At 35.7% G+C, this 15,512-nt stretch overlaps 1 protein-coding gene across 3 annotated transcripts; it reads left to right on the plus strand.

The window, feature by feature from the left end:
• The first annotated feature begins 452 nt into the window (after positions 1–452).
• On the plus strand, positions 453–6,736 carry LOC113892470 (NKG2-A/NKG2-B type II integral membrane protein-like). 3 transcript variants are annotated; one of them, XM_027541331.1, is made up of 7 exons: positions 455–572; positions 2,429–2,539; positions 3,103–3,201; positions 3,696–3,749; positions 4,289–4,440; positions 6,060–6,160; positions 6,482–6,736. In XM_027541331.1, the coding sequence occupies exons 2-7, from the start codon at positions 2,470–2,472 to the stop codon at positions 6,597–6,599; spliced, it is 594 nt and encodes a 197-aa protein (XP_027397132.1). In that variant the 5' UTR covers positions 455–572; positions 2,429–2,469; the 3' UTR covers positions 6,600–6,736. The 3 variants fall into 3 exon arrangements, with proteins under 3 accessions (XP_027397134.1, XP_027397132.1, XP_027397133.1); XM_027541333.1 differs by lacking the exon at positions 3,696–3,749 and having other exon boundaries at positions 453–572; XM_027541332.1 differs by lacking the exon at positions 455–572 and having other exon boundaries at positions 2,196–2,539.
• The last annotated feature ends 8,776 nt before the right edge of the window (positions 6,737–15,512 follow it).

Raw genomic sequence — 15,512 nt, forward strand, 5'->3', positions numbered from 1 at the left:
CTGAACTGAAAAAAGTTTAATATGTAGTAACTCTTCTGAATTAGGGACAAGTATCCTTAAATACAAACTGTCAATGGAATTATGATTTCCTGCATTATAATAGAAATGACACAATGAGATTATATGGAAAAAATAAATAATGCCTAGATTTAGTAAACTTATCTAAGAGTAAAACTTAAACATTGAAGTTACTCTTGACAAGGCGTAAATGTTCAGCATTGATGAATGAAGTGAAAGCAACTTAACAGCAGGGTGATCATGTCCTTTGTCCCCCTATATCTTTTAGAAAGGGAAATCAATTCTCAGAAGAACTCACCAAAGAACAAACTAACTGATACACTACATATCCAAAGTCTCCTATATTCTGGAGTTGTGTGACGAGATAAACTGTCTTCAAAATACCCAAGCGTAAGAATTTCCTGTTTCAGTGACACGGTGATAAGAATGTACTTTTTTCACCATTGTTTCACTCTGGGCCTTCACAGGGCAGTCTGTGAAGACCACAGACATTGTTTGATTTTCACAGTAACCTGGCCACTCACGAGAAGAGGCAGGACTCTGGCCTGTAGAAGGTATGTGTTTCCCTCTCCTTTCTAATTCCTCATCTCATTTAGCAGGAGATTACAAATGCCAATGTGGTTTGACTTAGGGACGATTACTAAGCAAACGAATTAAAGAGATATTGGTATCTGTATTTGATATTTGGGTATTTTAATTTTGGGAGAAAGTAAGAATAAAATATGAAGTATTTGGGAAGATTTCTTAAAATGTTCAAATTCTTGCCTGCAGACGTTATTCAAGTGAATACATACATGTGTAAGTGATTTTGTTAATCATTGCAATTTAAGACGGAGTATCAGTAGCATCAGGACAAGGGACAGTTAACATTGTATTTTGTCATCAATAGACGTATAATTAGATACAGTATTAAATATTTAACTCAGCCCTTAAATATAGAATGTTAAAATGGATTCATAGAATTGTGAATGGCCAATATAATTCTTCACTGATCTAGTTAAAGTAAAAATCAGAATATGGTACCTCCAGTAAAATGCTGGATTACCTCAATTGTATATGATCACTGCTTTATGAAAAAAAAAAAAAAAAAACTTGATCGCAATATTGAAGAAAGATAAAACACACTAACACAGAGATTTCTGTCTAATAAATTACATTGCCTGATATGAATAATACAATGGCAATTGCATTAAAATAGGAAATAAAATAAAAGTCAAATTTAATATTAGGTTTTTTACTTGCTTTATATCATACATATCTTTATTCTCATTTTAGATTAGTAAACTCATTTGCTAAATACTAAATAATTTTTAAAGGTCACACATTGTAAATTTCAAGGCCAGAGTTAATTGTAGATTGCACTGACTACAGAATCCATTGACTGAATTATTAAGCCACATTATTGATTTCTTATAATTGCTGATACAACTAAAGCTTCCCTCATTTACTTGACAGCCTCAGGATCTTCCTGGAAGTTTATACCAACATTGTTCTTCCATAAATGATGTATGCTTTTCCTTATCATTTTGTGATTTCATATCTTAGCCATGGTCAATTGTCAATTATGCATGTAAAATAAGTATTTAATGTCATTTTAACATTGTTTTGTCTTTATATGATAAAACTTTTGGAGAATTTAATATGTCATGTACCATTTTTAACATGTAAAATATTTCATTAATTTTTTTAATGATTTCTTTGAGCTCCACAATCACTCAAAATACAATTATTTCATAGCATCTCATTCCCTTTTCATTAATGAATGTCCCAATTAAAGTAGTTTAATGCAGAGTGTACCATATATGCCAATACTGTTATTCCCTCGTCATAGAAAGCTGTCTTTAACTTTTAATGGATTTTAAACTTACCTGTATAATAGGTACATGTTTTTCCAATATGCACTTTAATTTGAACAAAGATATTATAACAATTTTAAAGGGTTTCTGTTAATTTTGACTTTCAATTCATCAGGATATTACTATTCATGAACTTTTTCAGTAATCTGCTAATTTTCATTGTTCCAATAAACAAGTAACATTATGTCAAATAGAATATTTTTTTAAATATTTACTTGTTTTTAACTGATTGATGACTGGTTTACAATATTGGTTTGATTTCTGTCATACATCAGCATAAATTAACCATAGGTGTACATATGTCCCCTCCTTTCAGTTTGCCTCTCACCTCCTGCCCATTCCCACCACTCTTGGTTATTAAACACCAAATATTATTTTTAAAACTACTTACTCTATCATGAAACAGTTGTCTAAAGGTTTACTGAAATGAGAACCAAACTTGGATTTGCTCAGTTGCTAAATAAGTGCTGTTAACTGATCTCACACATCACCCAGTTTAACTCTTCAAGGTTTCTTGTGATTTTATACACCATTTATTAACTACTTATGTGAAGTTTCCATAGAGCAACATCCTTGACATTAAACAGCCACAGAGATGAAGAACCAAAAGGAAAGCTACTCGGAACCGAGTCTGGTTAAGGACACCAAGAGACAGCAAATGAGAGGTAAGATCCTGAAAAGATCAATTTTAGCAGCTGAGCAGGAGAAAACCTACGTGGGATTAAACTTTCAAATTGCCTTTCGTTATGTCAATGGAATGACAGGAACTACCCCTGCAAGTGTAAAGCATTTACCTGCTTACATGTTTTTATTAATGAGACTTAGAGCTGGAGTTTGAAATACAATATTCTAATATGACATATGTGCTGTGCTGTGCTTAGTCGCTCAGTTGTGTCCAACTCTTTGCCACCCCATGGACTGTAGCCCGCCAGGCTCCTCTGTCCATGGGGATTCTCCAGGCATGAATGCTGGAGAAGGTTGCCATGCCCTCCTCTAGGACTACTTACCCAGGCATTGCTGTAATTTGTAGTCTTTGATCTACAACTCGTGAAGCCTTATATTCGCTGAAAAAGGAATGGTATATTCTGAGAGGAGGATTGCAATGGTAGATATTGTTTTGGGGTCCAAGTTGATGTCTTTGAATTCTCACGGATGTGGGATCTTTTGTTCTTCTAAAATAACTGTCTCCATCACTCCTTTCTCAGTGTTTCGTTTTCTCTCCCTGCAGATTCACCATCAGCTAGAGAGAAGCTCATTGTTGTGATCCTGGGAATCGTCTGTTTTGTCTTGATGTATACTATAGTGAGAGTGATAACTTTTATTCCACGTAAGTCAAGTTTTGAAAGATTATGATTGACCTTTCATTTTTAATGATCATCAGTGCCTCTAAAATATCATATTATTATGGAATAGAACTCTTATTTTAATGCGTGCATTTAGCCTAAGTATTGAATGGCAAATGAGTTGAGCAAAGTGTAAATTACAGACTGATTGTAGGGAAAATTAAATATATACACAGCTATTTTCTGATTTCGTAACTCAAAGATATACTTTAAGAAACTGAAACACCTTATTGAGAAAAACAAATTAATTCTTGAGATTGCTTGAACCAACTATTGTAAGAGGTGGTGGAGTCTTTTCATTAAGATATTTGAAATATACACCCCCCAGTCTTCATTACCTCATTAATTATTCTTAAAGCAATATTTTCCAGATCATCCTAAAGCCTACAAATACCAGGTTTAAACTGAAAACTAAAATGATTATTATCTATTTAAATCAATGTTAATATTTTAAAAGATTACTTCCATTTTTTTCTAGGTACCCAAATATCAGAACAGAATAAGATCTCTCTGGTAACAAAGCTCCCGAAAGGTACATAATGATTTCAAACTTCTATTATAAATATAGTTTGTATTTTGTCTCTCTCTTAGGCTAGTGAAGATAGAAACAGATCTGGGGATAAAACATAAATTATAAAAACAGGCAACAATATTCCTAAATAATGATTATAGGAGAGTCTTTCTCCCTATGCAACAATATGATCGCCATATCCATTGTTGGCAATTGGCTGGAATTTCCTCCTGATATAATATGATAAGAGACAAATAATTTTGCTATTCTAAAATAGAAGTTTCACTTCTTGAATTTTAAGACATGTAACTAGTCGATATTTCTATGTGTTTGCTTTATATGGGGACATAAATTGGGATATGAGAGCAGACCCTCTCTATGAATGTATGAATGAGACTTGTTTTATATGTCTTTATATGCAGCCTAGAGGATGCATAGATATGTTATTTTATATATGTGTATGTATGCATACATGTTTATATCTATGCATATGTGTAAGTTAATTTTTTATTTTTCAAATTCAAATTGTTTTTGAATAGTAATTCATAATCTTTCTTCAGAATGTCATTGTGGTCATTGTCCAAAAGACTGGCTTACATATTCCAACAACTGCTATTATACTAGTTTGGAAAAAAAATCATGGAATGAAAGTTTGATATCCTGTGCTACTAAGAATTCTACTCTGCTTTATATAGACAATGAAGAAGAAATGGTAAGATATTAAATGTTTCCAACACTTTGCTAAAGGCTTCATTTAGTCAACATTATATTTGTTAGGATTTACTTGTGCTTTTGTACATATTTGTAGCTTGTTTATTTTAAGGTCTGTTAGTATTCCATTAAACAATGGAATATAACTTTATGATACTTTATTTACATTTTTATACCATTCACGCATGTGTGGTAATTTCTGGTTCTTGCTTTTCATAGAAAACCATGCTTCTATAAATCTATTAATTTCTAAAATACACTGTGCTATCTAATTTTACCATACATCAAGGAAAATAAACATATGATTTTGCCTATAGAATTATGTAATTGCACATCAGATCACGGAATAGAAGTTTCAACTTCCCAGCAGCCCCACCCCTCTGTAATATCTTATCACGTCTCACCTCCTTATTTACTCTCTATCCTGCCTTTAGATATTATAGAATCTCTTTGATTGCTTTTGAATCATGTACATGGAATCCCGTGTTCGTGCTTAGTCATTCGTGTCTGACTCTTTGCAACCTTATTAACTTCAGCCTGTCAGGCTCCTGTGTCCATGGAATTTTCCAGGCAAGAATACTGAAGTGGGTTTCCATTTTCTACTCCAGCACATGGAATCATACAGGTTGTCCCTGTCTCATCACTGCCATATGATATTTTGCAGTTCCTCCAACTTTTTGCATTTGTGTGAAGTTTTTAAATTTCCACAGCTCATTGTGTGAATTCAACAGTTAAGATCCATTCTTTCCAATGCCGCTGGGTGGAAATGGAGTCTTACACCCTCAGGGATAAAGAAGCTTCTTAGCTTCAGTAGTTTTAGTCAAGACATCCCCTTTGCTGGTCCCACCCCCACCCCTATCACCCAACCCTAGTGTCTCTCAGTGGAGGAAACAGAGGCAATTTCTCTGACTGCTCCTTGTTAGTAAATGTGCTGATGGATCACCTTGTAAGGCTTACCTGGTGTTGCCTACACGATTCTCTCAACACACAGGAGGAATAGCTTACCTGTGCTACACCCAACAGCTAGGTTAGGTATGGGGTGTTTGGGAAGTAAGAGGCCTAGGTCACTTTCACCTGGTTGGTGGGGAGATACAAGACGCACCTAATTATCACTCCCTCATCTCCCACCTTGTTCTCTCATCACAGAGAAGTGATTAGCAATTACAGAGGAGTGGGACTGCTGGGAAGTCTCAAGCCACATCACCCTTCTCTTTCCACCTTTCAGAGTTCTCCTTTCTCGTGTCTTTCATTAGTTCCCATGTTACAGTTGAACTTAGCAGGGAGGAGCAGAGAGAAATGAGTCTCTGATCCCTTTATTAAATGGCTGTCAAAAAAAAAGGAATTTTCCGTATTAACATTAGAACACAGTGAAACTGATAAGTATAAATGTTGAGTTAATTTTGAATCAAAAGTACAGATATTGGTTAATATTTATGGCACTATTAAAACTTCGAACTTTCAACTCCTATATTTTTTAGTGCTAGATTAGAATCTAACATGCTCAATTTGTTCAAAGAATGAAAGATGCTATGAAAGAACACATCCTTTGACTTGCATTTTAAAAATTAACAAAAACATTTCATAAGGACTATTTAAGTGAAAATTCTTTATTTTGACTAGAAATTTCTGATGTCCCTATCAATTATATCGTGGATTCAAGTCTCTCGTGAAGGCCGCGGTCGTCCTTGGAAGTGGCTAAATGGTTCAACTTGCAATCTACAGTAAGTTTGTAAAAAGAATGCTATATAGAGGAGGAAAAATACAAAAAAGAAATATTTTTAAAATAACATGAATACATTTGTTTTAGTCAAATTATAGAAAGCTGAAGGAAGATATTGAAAGTTAATAAAATGTTGATACCAATGTTGAAAACCAGGCTACTCTGTAGCCCGATTTCCTAATAACAAGCTCTAACTGAAATTTTATTAAAGACTTCATTACCCATTTTCAAAATATCTTGTATTACAGTTACACGGAAAATGCTATTGTTTCATGAGTTGTCTTCATAGAATATAACAGAATTATGCATTTTTCCATAACAGGATAACAGACAATGTACCTGATGAACATAACTGTGCTGTACAATATTTATGGGGCATAAAAGCAGAAGACTGTCAGTTTCCAAATACATATCATTGCAAGCACAAGCTTGAGAATTAAAATATGAGTTTGGATGCTGTTGGGTAACTTGATCTTTTATGTAATGGAAATAATATTCTGATTGCATAAATTTTAAAATGAATTATATTATTTTTTCTGATAACAAATGTTTTTCAAAAACAGTTGAAATATAATTGTGTGTGCTCATTCGTTCAGTTGTGTCTGACTCTTTGAGACCCCATGGACTATAGGCTGTCAGGCTTCTCTGTCCAAGGAATTCTCCAGTCAAGAATACTGGAGTGGTTCTATTCCCAGATTTTTAAGGAATTTCCACACTCTTCTCCATAGTGGCTGTACCAGTTTGCATTCCCATCAACAGTGTAAGAGGGTTTCCTTTTTCTCCACACCCTCTCCAGCTATTTGTCAACCTTTTTATGGTGGCCATTCTGACCGGCAGAGACAATACCTCATTGTGTTTTTAATTTGCATTTTCTAGTAATGAGTGATGTTGTGATATGAGAAACCTACATATATTTTCGTGTGTTTTATTAGCCCTCTGTATATCTTCTTTGGAGAAATGTCTGTTTACTTGTTTGGCCCACTTTTTTTTTAATTTTATTTTATTTTTACATTTTACAATATTGTATTGGTTTTGCCAAATATCGAAATGAATCTGCCACAGGTATACATGTGTTCCCCATCCTGAACCCTCCTCCCTCCACCCTTCCCACACCATCCCTCTGTGTCGTCCCAGTGCACCAGCCCCAAGCATCCAGTATCCTGCATCAAACCTGGACTGGCGACTCGTTCCATATATGATATTATACGTATTTCAATGTTTGGCCCACTTTTTGATTCGGTTGTTCATTTTTCTGGTATTGAGCTGCATGAACTGCTTGTATATTTTGGAGCTTAATTCTTTGTCAGTTGTTTCATTTGCTGTTATTGTCTTCCATTCTGAAGGCTGCCTTTCCACCTGGCTTATAGTTTCCTTTGTTGTGCAAAAGCTTTTAAGTTTACCTAGGTCCCATTTGTATTTTTGTTTTTATTTCCATTACTCTGCAAGGTGGGTAATAGAGAATCTTGCTGTGATTTATGTCAGAGGGTGTTATGCCTCTGTTTTCCTCTAAGTGTTTTAATAGTCTCTGGTGTTAAACTTAGATCTTTAATCCATTTTGAGTTTATTTTTGTTTATGGTGTTAGAAAGTGTTCTAGTTTCATTCTTTTGCATATGGTTGACTGGTTTTCCCAGCGTTTGAATCAGTTCTAATGAGGTGGATGAAACTGGAGCCTATTATACAGAGGTAACTAAATCAGAAAGAGAACCATCAATACACTATATTAATGCACATATATGGACTTTAGAAAGAAGGTAAAAACGATCCAATACGCAAGGCAACAAAAGAGACACAGACGTAAAGAACAGACTTTTGGAGTATGTGGGAGAAGGCGAGGGTGGGATGATTTGAGAGAATAGCACTGAAACATGTATATTCCCGTATATAAAAGAGATGACCAGTGCAAGTTGGATGCATGAAGCAGGACACTCAGAGCTGGTGCCCTGGGACAACCCAAGGGATTGGGGAGGGAGGAAGGTGAGAGCGGGGTTCTGAATGGGGGAACACATGCGCACCCATGGCTGATTCATGTACATGTGTGAGAAAAATACCACAATATTTTAAAGTAATTATCCCCCAATTAAAATAAATAAATTAATTAAAAAAAAAAAAGACTACTGGAGTGGGCCCTGGAGGACCTTTCTGACCCAAGGATCAAGCCCTCATCTCCTGCACTGGCAGGCAGTCTCTTTACCACTAGTGCCACCTTGGAAAACCCCACTGAAGTATCATATACACATCCAAAATATAGGTATTGTTACTTTTGTGTCTCACTTTTTTTGCTCAACAGTATGTTTATGGCATTCAAACCTCTATAATGTTGCATATTGTGTGAGCCCATTTCCATGTAATATCAAAAATAGGAGTAGAGAGACCAAAAGTAGATTAGTGATTACTAGGGGTTGTGAAGAGACAGAACAGGAAAAGACTGCAAATTGATTAGTGATGAATGCTTTCTAGAGTTTGATAGTAGTGATGGTCGTAAACTGTGAATAATTTAGAATCATGGATTTATATATGTTAAATGGATAAATTTTATGCTCTGTAAATGACACCTCAATAAAGTTTTTAAAAAATAACTGCTTTGGGACTGCGTTTAATCTTTAAAATAATTTCTGAAGATAATCGTCTTACAATATTGACTCTTCCAGTCAATATCATGCTTTATCCTTCAAATCAATTAGATTTTCTTTAAATTCTCCCTATTTTATTGATCAATTTTTACTTATTTATTTATTTATGTGGCACTGTTCAGCATGTGCTAATTTGATTCAGTGACCAGGGATCGAACGCCCACTCCCTGCACCGGAAGCAAGTAATCCGAACCACTGGACCACCAGCGAAATCCCCCAAAATATTTTACAGTTTCCAACATAGAAATTTCACACAAAATGGACATTTCATAGCCATGTTTTTGTAAACGGCTATTTTGTTTTTAAATTTGTAGTAATTGGTGCTGCTACAAATAGAATTGTGCCCAATGACTTCTCTGACTGTATATTAATTTTATCATTTCAAATATATATTCCACTGGATTTTTTATGTAAATAAATAGTGCATTTCTGAATAATCATGTTTTATTTCTTCCCTCCAGGTGCAATAACTTTTTCTTGTTTTTATTTTCATTTTTTGGGGTTTTTCTTGTTTTTGACTTATTTTTACCCAATTGGCATTTATTCCAATGTTGAACAGATGATACAGTAAAGGTATTATAAGTATCCTTCCTATACTTGGGGAAAATATTTCAATACTTCATGCTCAAATACGTGTTTTTTAAGGTTTTTTCATATACCTTTCTAACATAAAAGCAATTCCATAGTATCCAAAATTTTCTTATAGGTTTTGTATGCTATCAGTCATGTTACCATTTTACTATTTTTCTTTCAATGGAATGAGAAAATTTTTAATGTTTTTGAAATATCTCTTTCCTTCAAATGTTGACCAATTATGCATTCCTGAAATAAAAACCACAAAAATCATTCTCTATTTTCTTCCTTTGAAAAATCACTGCATATATCATATTTAGATTAAGATGATTTTCTTCATCCATTTATCACAGAGTTTGGAGTGAGTCCATTGATATTATGTAACTTGACATGTTTTGTTATCAAGGCTCTATGGAAGCCTCTGTTTTATGGTGAAAGACATGGCATAGTTTTAAGTGTTATTATTCACTACTGATACCATTAGGGCTCCTAGAGTATTTTGTAGGAAGGTTTATACAGTGAACTTAATATATTTAACACATGTTAAGCTTATACAGGTTTATGGTTGTACTATATTTGGTAATTTGCATTTTCTAGACATTCTATTTCATATGGATTTTAAAAAGTTTTTATAATACAGCTTTATTGTCTGTTTAAAATCCGTAAAAATCATAATGGTTTTTCAGGTTTCAGTTCAGTTCAGTCACTCAGTCGTGTCCGACTGTTTGCGACCCCATGGACTGCACTATGCCAGGCTTCCCTATCCATCACCAACACCCAGAGCTTGCTCAAACTCATGTCCATCGACTCAGTGACACCATCCAACCATCTCATCCTCTTTTGTCCCCTTCTCTTCCCGCCATCAATCTTTCCCAACGTCAGGGTGTTTTCCAGTGAGTCAGTTCCTCTCATCACGTGTCCAAAGTATTGAAGTTTCAGCTGCAGCATCAGTACTTCCAATGAATATTCAGGACTGATTTTCTCTAGGATGGACTGGTTCGGTCTCCTCCCAGCCCAAGGGACTCTCAAGAGTCTTCTCCATCACCACAGTTCAAAAGCATCAATTCTTCAGTGCTCAGCTTTGTATATGGTCCAACTCTCACATCCATACATAACTACTGAAAAACCAAGCTTTGACTAGACAGACCTTAAAGTAATGTCTCTGATTTTAGTACGCTGTCTAGTTTGGTCATAGCTTTCCTTCCAAGGAACAAGCGTCTTTCAATTTCATGGCTGCAGTCAAATCTGCAATGATTTTGGGGTCCAAAAAAATAAAGTCTCTCACTGTTTCCATTGTTTCCCCCTTTTTTTTTTGCCATAAACTGATGGAACTGGATACCATGATCTTCGCTTTTTGAATATTAAATTTTAAGACAGCTTTTTCACTCTCCTATTTCATTTTCATCAAGAGGCTCTTTAGTTCTTCCCTTTCTGCCGTAAGGGTGGTGTCATCTACATGTCTGAGGTTATTGATATTTCTCCCAGCAATCTTGATTCCAGCTGTGGTTCATCCAGCCTGGCATTTCACATGATGTGCTCTGCATGGAAGTTAAATAAACAGGGTGTCAATATACAGCCTTGACATATTCCTTTCCCAATTTGGAAACAGTCCACTTTTCCATGTCCAGTTCTAGCTGTTGCTTCTTGATCTACATACAGACTTCTCAAGAGGCAGGTCAGGCGGTCTGGTAATCCTATCTCTTGAATAATTTTCCACACTTTGTTGTGATCTACACAGTCAAAGGCTTTGGCATAGTCAACAAAGCAGAAGGTGTTTTTCTGGAAGTCTCTTGCTTTTCCAATGATCCAACAGATGTTGGCAATTTTATCAAAAACAGAGAATCAAATTGCCAACATCTATTGGATTGTCACAGAGAAGGCACTGGAGACCCACTCCAGTGGTCTTGCCTGGAAAAATCCTATGGACAGAGGAGCCTGGGCTGCAGTTCATGGGGTCGCTAAGAGTTGGACACGACTGAGCGACTTCACTTTCACTTCTCATTTTCATGCATTGGAGAAGGAAATGGCAACCCACTCCAGTGTTCTTGCCTGGAGAATCCCAGGGATGGAAAAGCCTGGCAGGCTGCCATTTATGGGGTCACACAGAGTCGGACACAACTGATGTGACTTCACAGCAGCAGGAACATTGGATTGTCATATTTATATAGATATAAAAGATTCATGTTTTTTCTATTCTCCACGTGTCATTTATTAATTTTATTGTCTTTCAAATGAAAATAGCTTTGACCCTTCTATTCCCCTCTACTGTAATTTTTTCTTGGTTATGATTTTTCATATTTGCTAGTTTCTTCCTTCGTCTTTATGTCAACTACTTTAATTTCACCGAAATTGCTTTTTCATTTCAAGTTTCTTGTCAAGCATGCTCAGATTTCTTCTTTCTTTTTTTTTGTTTATAATGTATGCATTTAATGCAATTCATATGTCACAAGACAGAATTTTGTTGTTCTATTTTTCTTTAATTCATATAAAATTATGAAATTTGACTTTGATTTTTCCTTGGCTCATATGTTATTTAGAAATACAGTACTGAATATAAAACCCGATAAAGATTTTCAAAATTTTAGTTATTGCCTTCATTTTAGGTGAACTAGTTAGAGAAATTTTCATGAATCTGGAAATATTCTGTGTGTCTATTACATATGGCTAATGTGACTATGAAATCAATCTGAAATGTTTATTTCTTCTAATTAATTAAAAATTAAATTTGAATATTCACATTTCAAGTGCCCACTTGCCAAACTTGGCTGTGGGCTAGTGTTGTGACACCAAATTTCTGTAGATTTTTTTAGTGGTGTAACTGGACTTAAGCATCTATAGCAAATTTGGGGGAAATGTTCATTTGAGCTTAAAAAAATAAGAATATTCTATGTTACTGTATGTGTGTGTGTTCATATATGTACTGGTTACTTGTCTAGCTTAGATATTTCTATTGCCTACTGCTATATCTGCTTGATAAGTAGTGGACATAAATTGTTTAAATCTCCATTTATGATTATTGATGCATGGTTTTCAAATCTGTGTTGACCTTGTGCTATTGAGTTCAGTTCAGTTCAGTCGCTCAGTCGAGTCCGACTCTTTGCAACCCCATGAATCGCAGCACACCAGGCTTCCCTGTCCATCACCAACTCCCAGAGTTCACTCAGACTCACATCCATCGAGTCAGTGATGGCATCCAGCCATCTCATCCTCTGGTGTCCCCTTCTCCTCCTGCCCCCAATCCCTCCCAGCATCAGAGTCTTTTCCAATGAGTCAACTCTTCCATGAGGTTGCCAAAGTACTGGAGTTTCAGCTTTAGCATGATTCCTTCCAAAGAAAGCCCAGGGCTGATCTTCAGAATGGACTGGTTGGATCTCCTTGCAGTCCAAGGGACACTCAAGAGTCTTCTCCAATACCACAGTTCAAAAGCATCAGTTCTTCAGCACTCAGCCTTCTTCACAGTCCAACTCTCACATCCATACATGTCCACAGGGAATACAATAGCCTTGACTAGACGGACCTTTGTTGGCAAAGTAATGTCTCTGCTTTTGAATATGCAATCTAGGTTGGTCATAACTTTCCTTCCAAGGAGTAAGTGTCTTTTAATTTCATGGCTGCAATCACCATCTGCAGTGATTTTGGAGCCCAGAAAAATAAAGTCTGACACTGTTTCCACTGTTTCCCCATCTATTTCCCATGAAGTGATGGGACCAGATGCCATGATCTTTGTTTTCTGAATGTTGAGCTTTAAGCCAACTTTTTCACTCTCCACTTTCACTTTCATCAAGAGGCTTTTGAGTTCCTTTTCACTTTCTGCTGTAAGGGTGGTGTCTCTGCATATCTGAGGTTATTGATATTTCTCCTGGCAATCTTGATTCCAGCTTGTGTTTCTTCCAGCCCAGCGTTTCTCATGATGTACTCTGCATATAAGTTAAATAAGCAGGGTGACAATATACAGCCTTGACATACTCTTTTTCCTATTTGGAACCAGTCTGTTGTTCCATGTCCAGTTCTAACTGTTGCTTCCTGACCTGCATACAGGTTTCTCAAGAGGCAGATCAGGTGGTCTGGTATTCCCATCTCTTTCATAATTTTCCACAGTTTATTGTGATCCACACAGTCAAAGGCTTTGGCATAGTCAATAAAGCAGATATAGATGTTTTTTTGGAACTCTCTTGCTTTTTACATACATTTTTTAATTGCTAATAGATTACATATTCAGTATATAATTATTAAACAGGCTCCATCTTTTGTAACATGGTTCTTGGTTGATACTATGAGAGTACATTAACTAAAGCAGTTTGTGTTCTTTACTTTCCTGTTCATGGCTTTTGATAAAATAATATGGCTCATTAAGTTAGCAGTTATTAAAATAACTGTTTTACATACATAGTGTGTTAAACAAAATATTTTAAAACATAAACATTTTTAAAATTTAAATGGAAAGCTATTATATATATACTTAATATAAATTTAGGATTTTCATATGCTCTATTTACATATATTATTTATATGTAATAACATATAGTTAATATTTAAGTATAATATATTGTTACTTTGAATTCTACATTATGTTGTTTTCTTAGCTTTCACAATAAATATTTTTAACTTTCTTTTATAAGAATTTATAAATTTAATATGTCTTATTAGTTCTCTACGTGGAGAAGGCAATGGCGACCCACTCCAGTACTCTTGCCTGGAAAAATCCCATGGATGGAGGAGCCTGGTAGGCTGCAGTCCATGGGATCGCTGAGTTGGACACGACTGAGCAACTTCACTTTCACTTTTCACTTTCATGCATTGGAGAAGGAAATGGCAACCCACTCCAGTGTTCTTGCCTGGAGAATTCCAGGGACAAGGGAGCCTGGTAGGCTGAAGTCTATGGGGTCATGCAGAGTCGGACACGCCTGAAGCGACTCAGTAGCAGTTCTATAAGTGCCCTACATTTTACAGCATGCATTCTTTACTCAATAGTCTAGTAAGTTCATATTTTTGTACTTTTATGAAACGATGAAAAGACATAATTTCTCTGTACTGTTTTCACTGCTCATGCCATTTTTGCTGCCTTGAATTCTAACACAAACATATATGCACAATTTGATACTTTATCATTACTATTTTACCTGTCAATATCTATTTGAATATATCCACATAAGTTCTTTTCTTCAGTTCTTCTTTCCTTTCTGCATATCCAAATTTTCAACTACAATAAGAGTTTCTTCATTATAAGACCTTAAAATGTTTCCTTTACACGGAGTTATTTCATAATTTTGGCAATTTCCCTCCATTTAAAAAACTTCCTAGAAATGAATCCATCTAGCCATCTTGTTAGAAGGATATTTGCACTTACTATGGACATCTAATTTATCTATATCTCTTAGGTCACTAGGTACTGCCATTTTAGATTTAGTCACAACCACATTTTACATAATAAACAGTAAATTCAAAATGCTCTTAGTATTTTGAGTATTTATCTTGGCTCTAGGTGGACTAACCATGCTGCTGCTACTGCTGCTAAGTCGCTTCAGTCATGTCCGACTCTGTGCGACCCCATAGAGGGCAGCCCACCAGGCTCCCCCGTCCCTGGGATTCTCCAGGCAAGAACACGAGAGTGGGTTGCCATTTCCTTCTCCAATGCATGAAGGTGAAAAGTTAAAGTGAAGTCACTCAGTCAGGTCTGCCTCTTAGCAACCCCATGGACTGCAGCCTACCAGGCTCCTCCGTCCATGGGATTTTCCAGACAAGAGTACTGGAGTGGGGTGCCATTGCCTTCTCCCTAGATTTTATTAAAGTTAGATGCCAGAAGAGTCAACATATTTAGGCATGTAACAAAGGACATGATGTGTACAAAATTATTTAACTGGAACCAGAAAAATGTATGATAACATGAATAATACACTTAACACTTACCTTGTAGCTCAGCTGGTAAAGAATCCACCAGTAATACAAGAGACTTCAGTTCAATCCATGACTTAGGCAGATCCCCTGAAGAAAGGAATGGCTACCCACTCCAGAATTATTACCTGGAGCTGGTAGGGTACAGTTCATGCATTTGCAAAGAGTTAGACACAACTGAGTGACTTTCACTTTTCACTTCAAATTTTAAAAGTGAATATTACTGAATTTTACATTATTTAGCATCACTAATGAAT

The sequence above is a fragment of the Bos indicus x Bos taurus genome, chromosome 5 (genome assembly GCF_003369695.1).
Source record: "Bos indicus x Bos taurus breed Angus x Brahman F1 hybrid chromosome 5, Bos_hybrid_MaternalHap_v2.0, whole genome shotgun sequence".
In the NCBI taxonomy this organism is placed as follows: domain Eukaryota; kingdom Metazoa; phylum Chordata; class Mammalia; order Artiodactyla; family Bovidae; genus Bos; species Bos indicus x Bos taurus.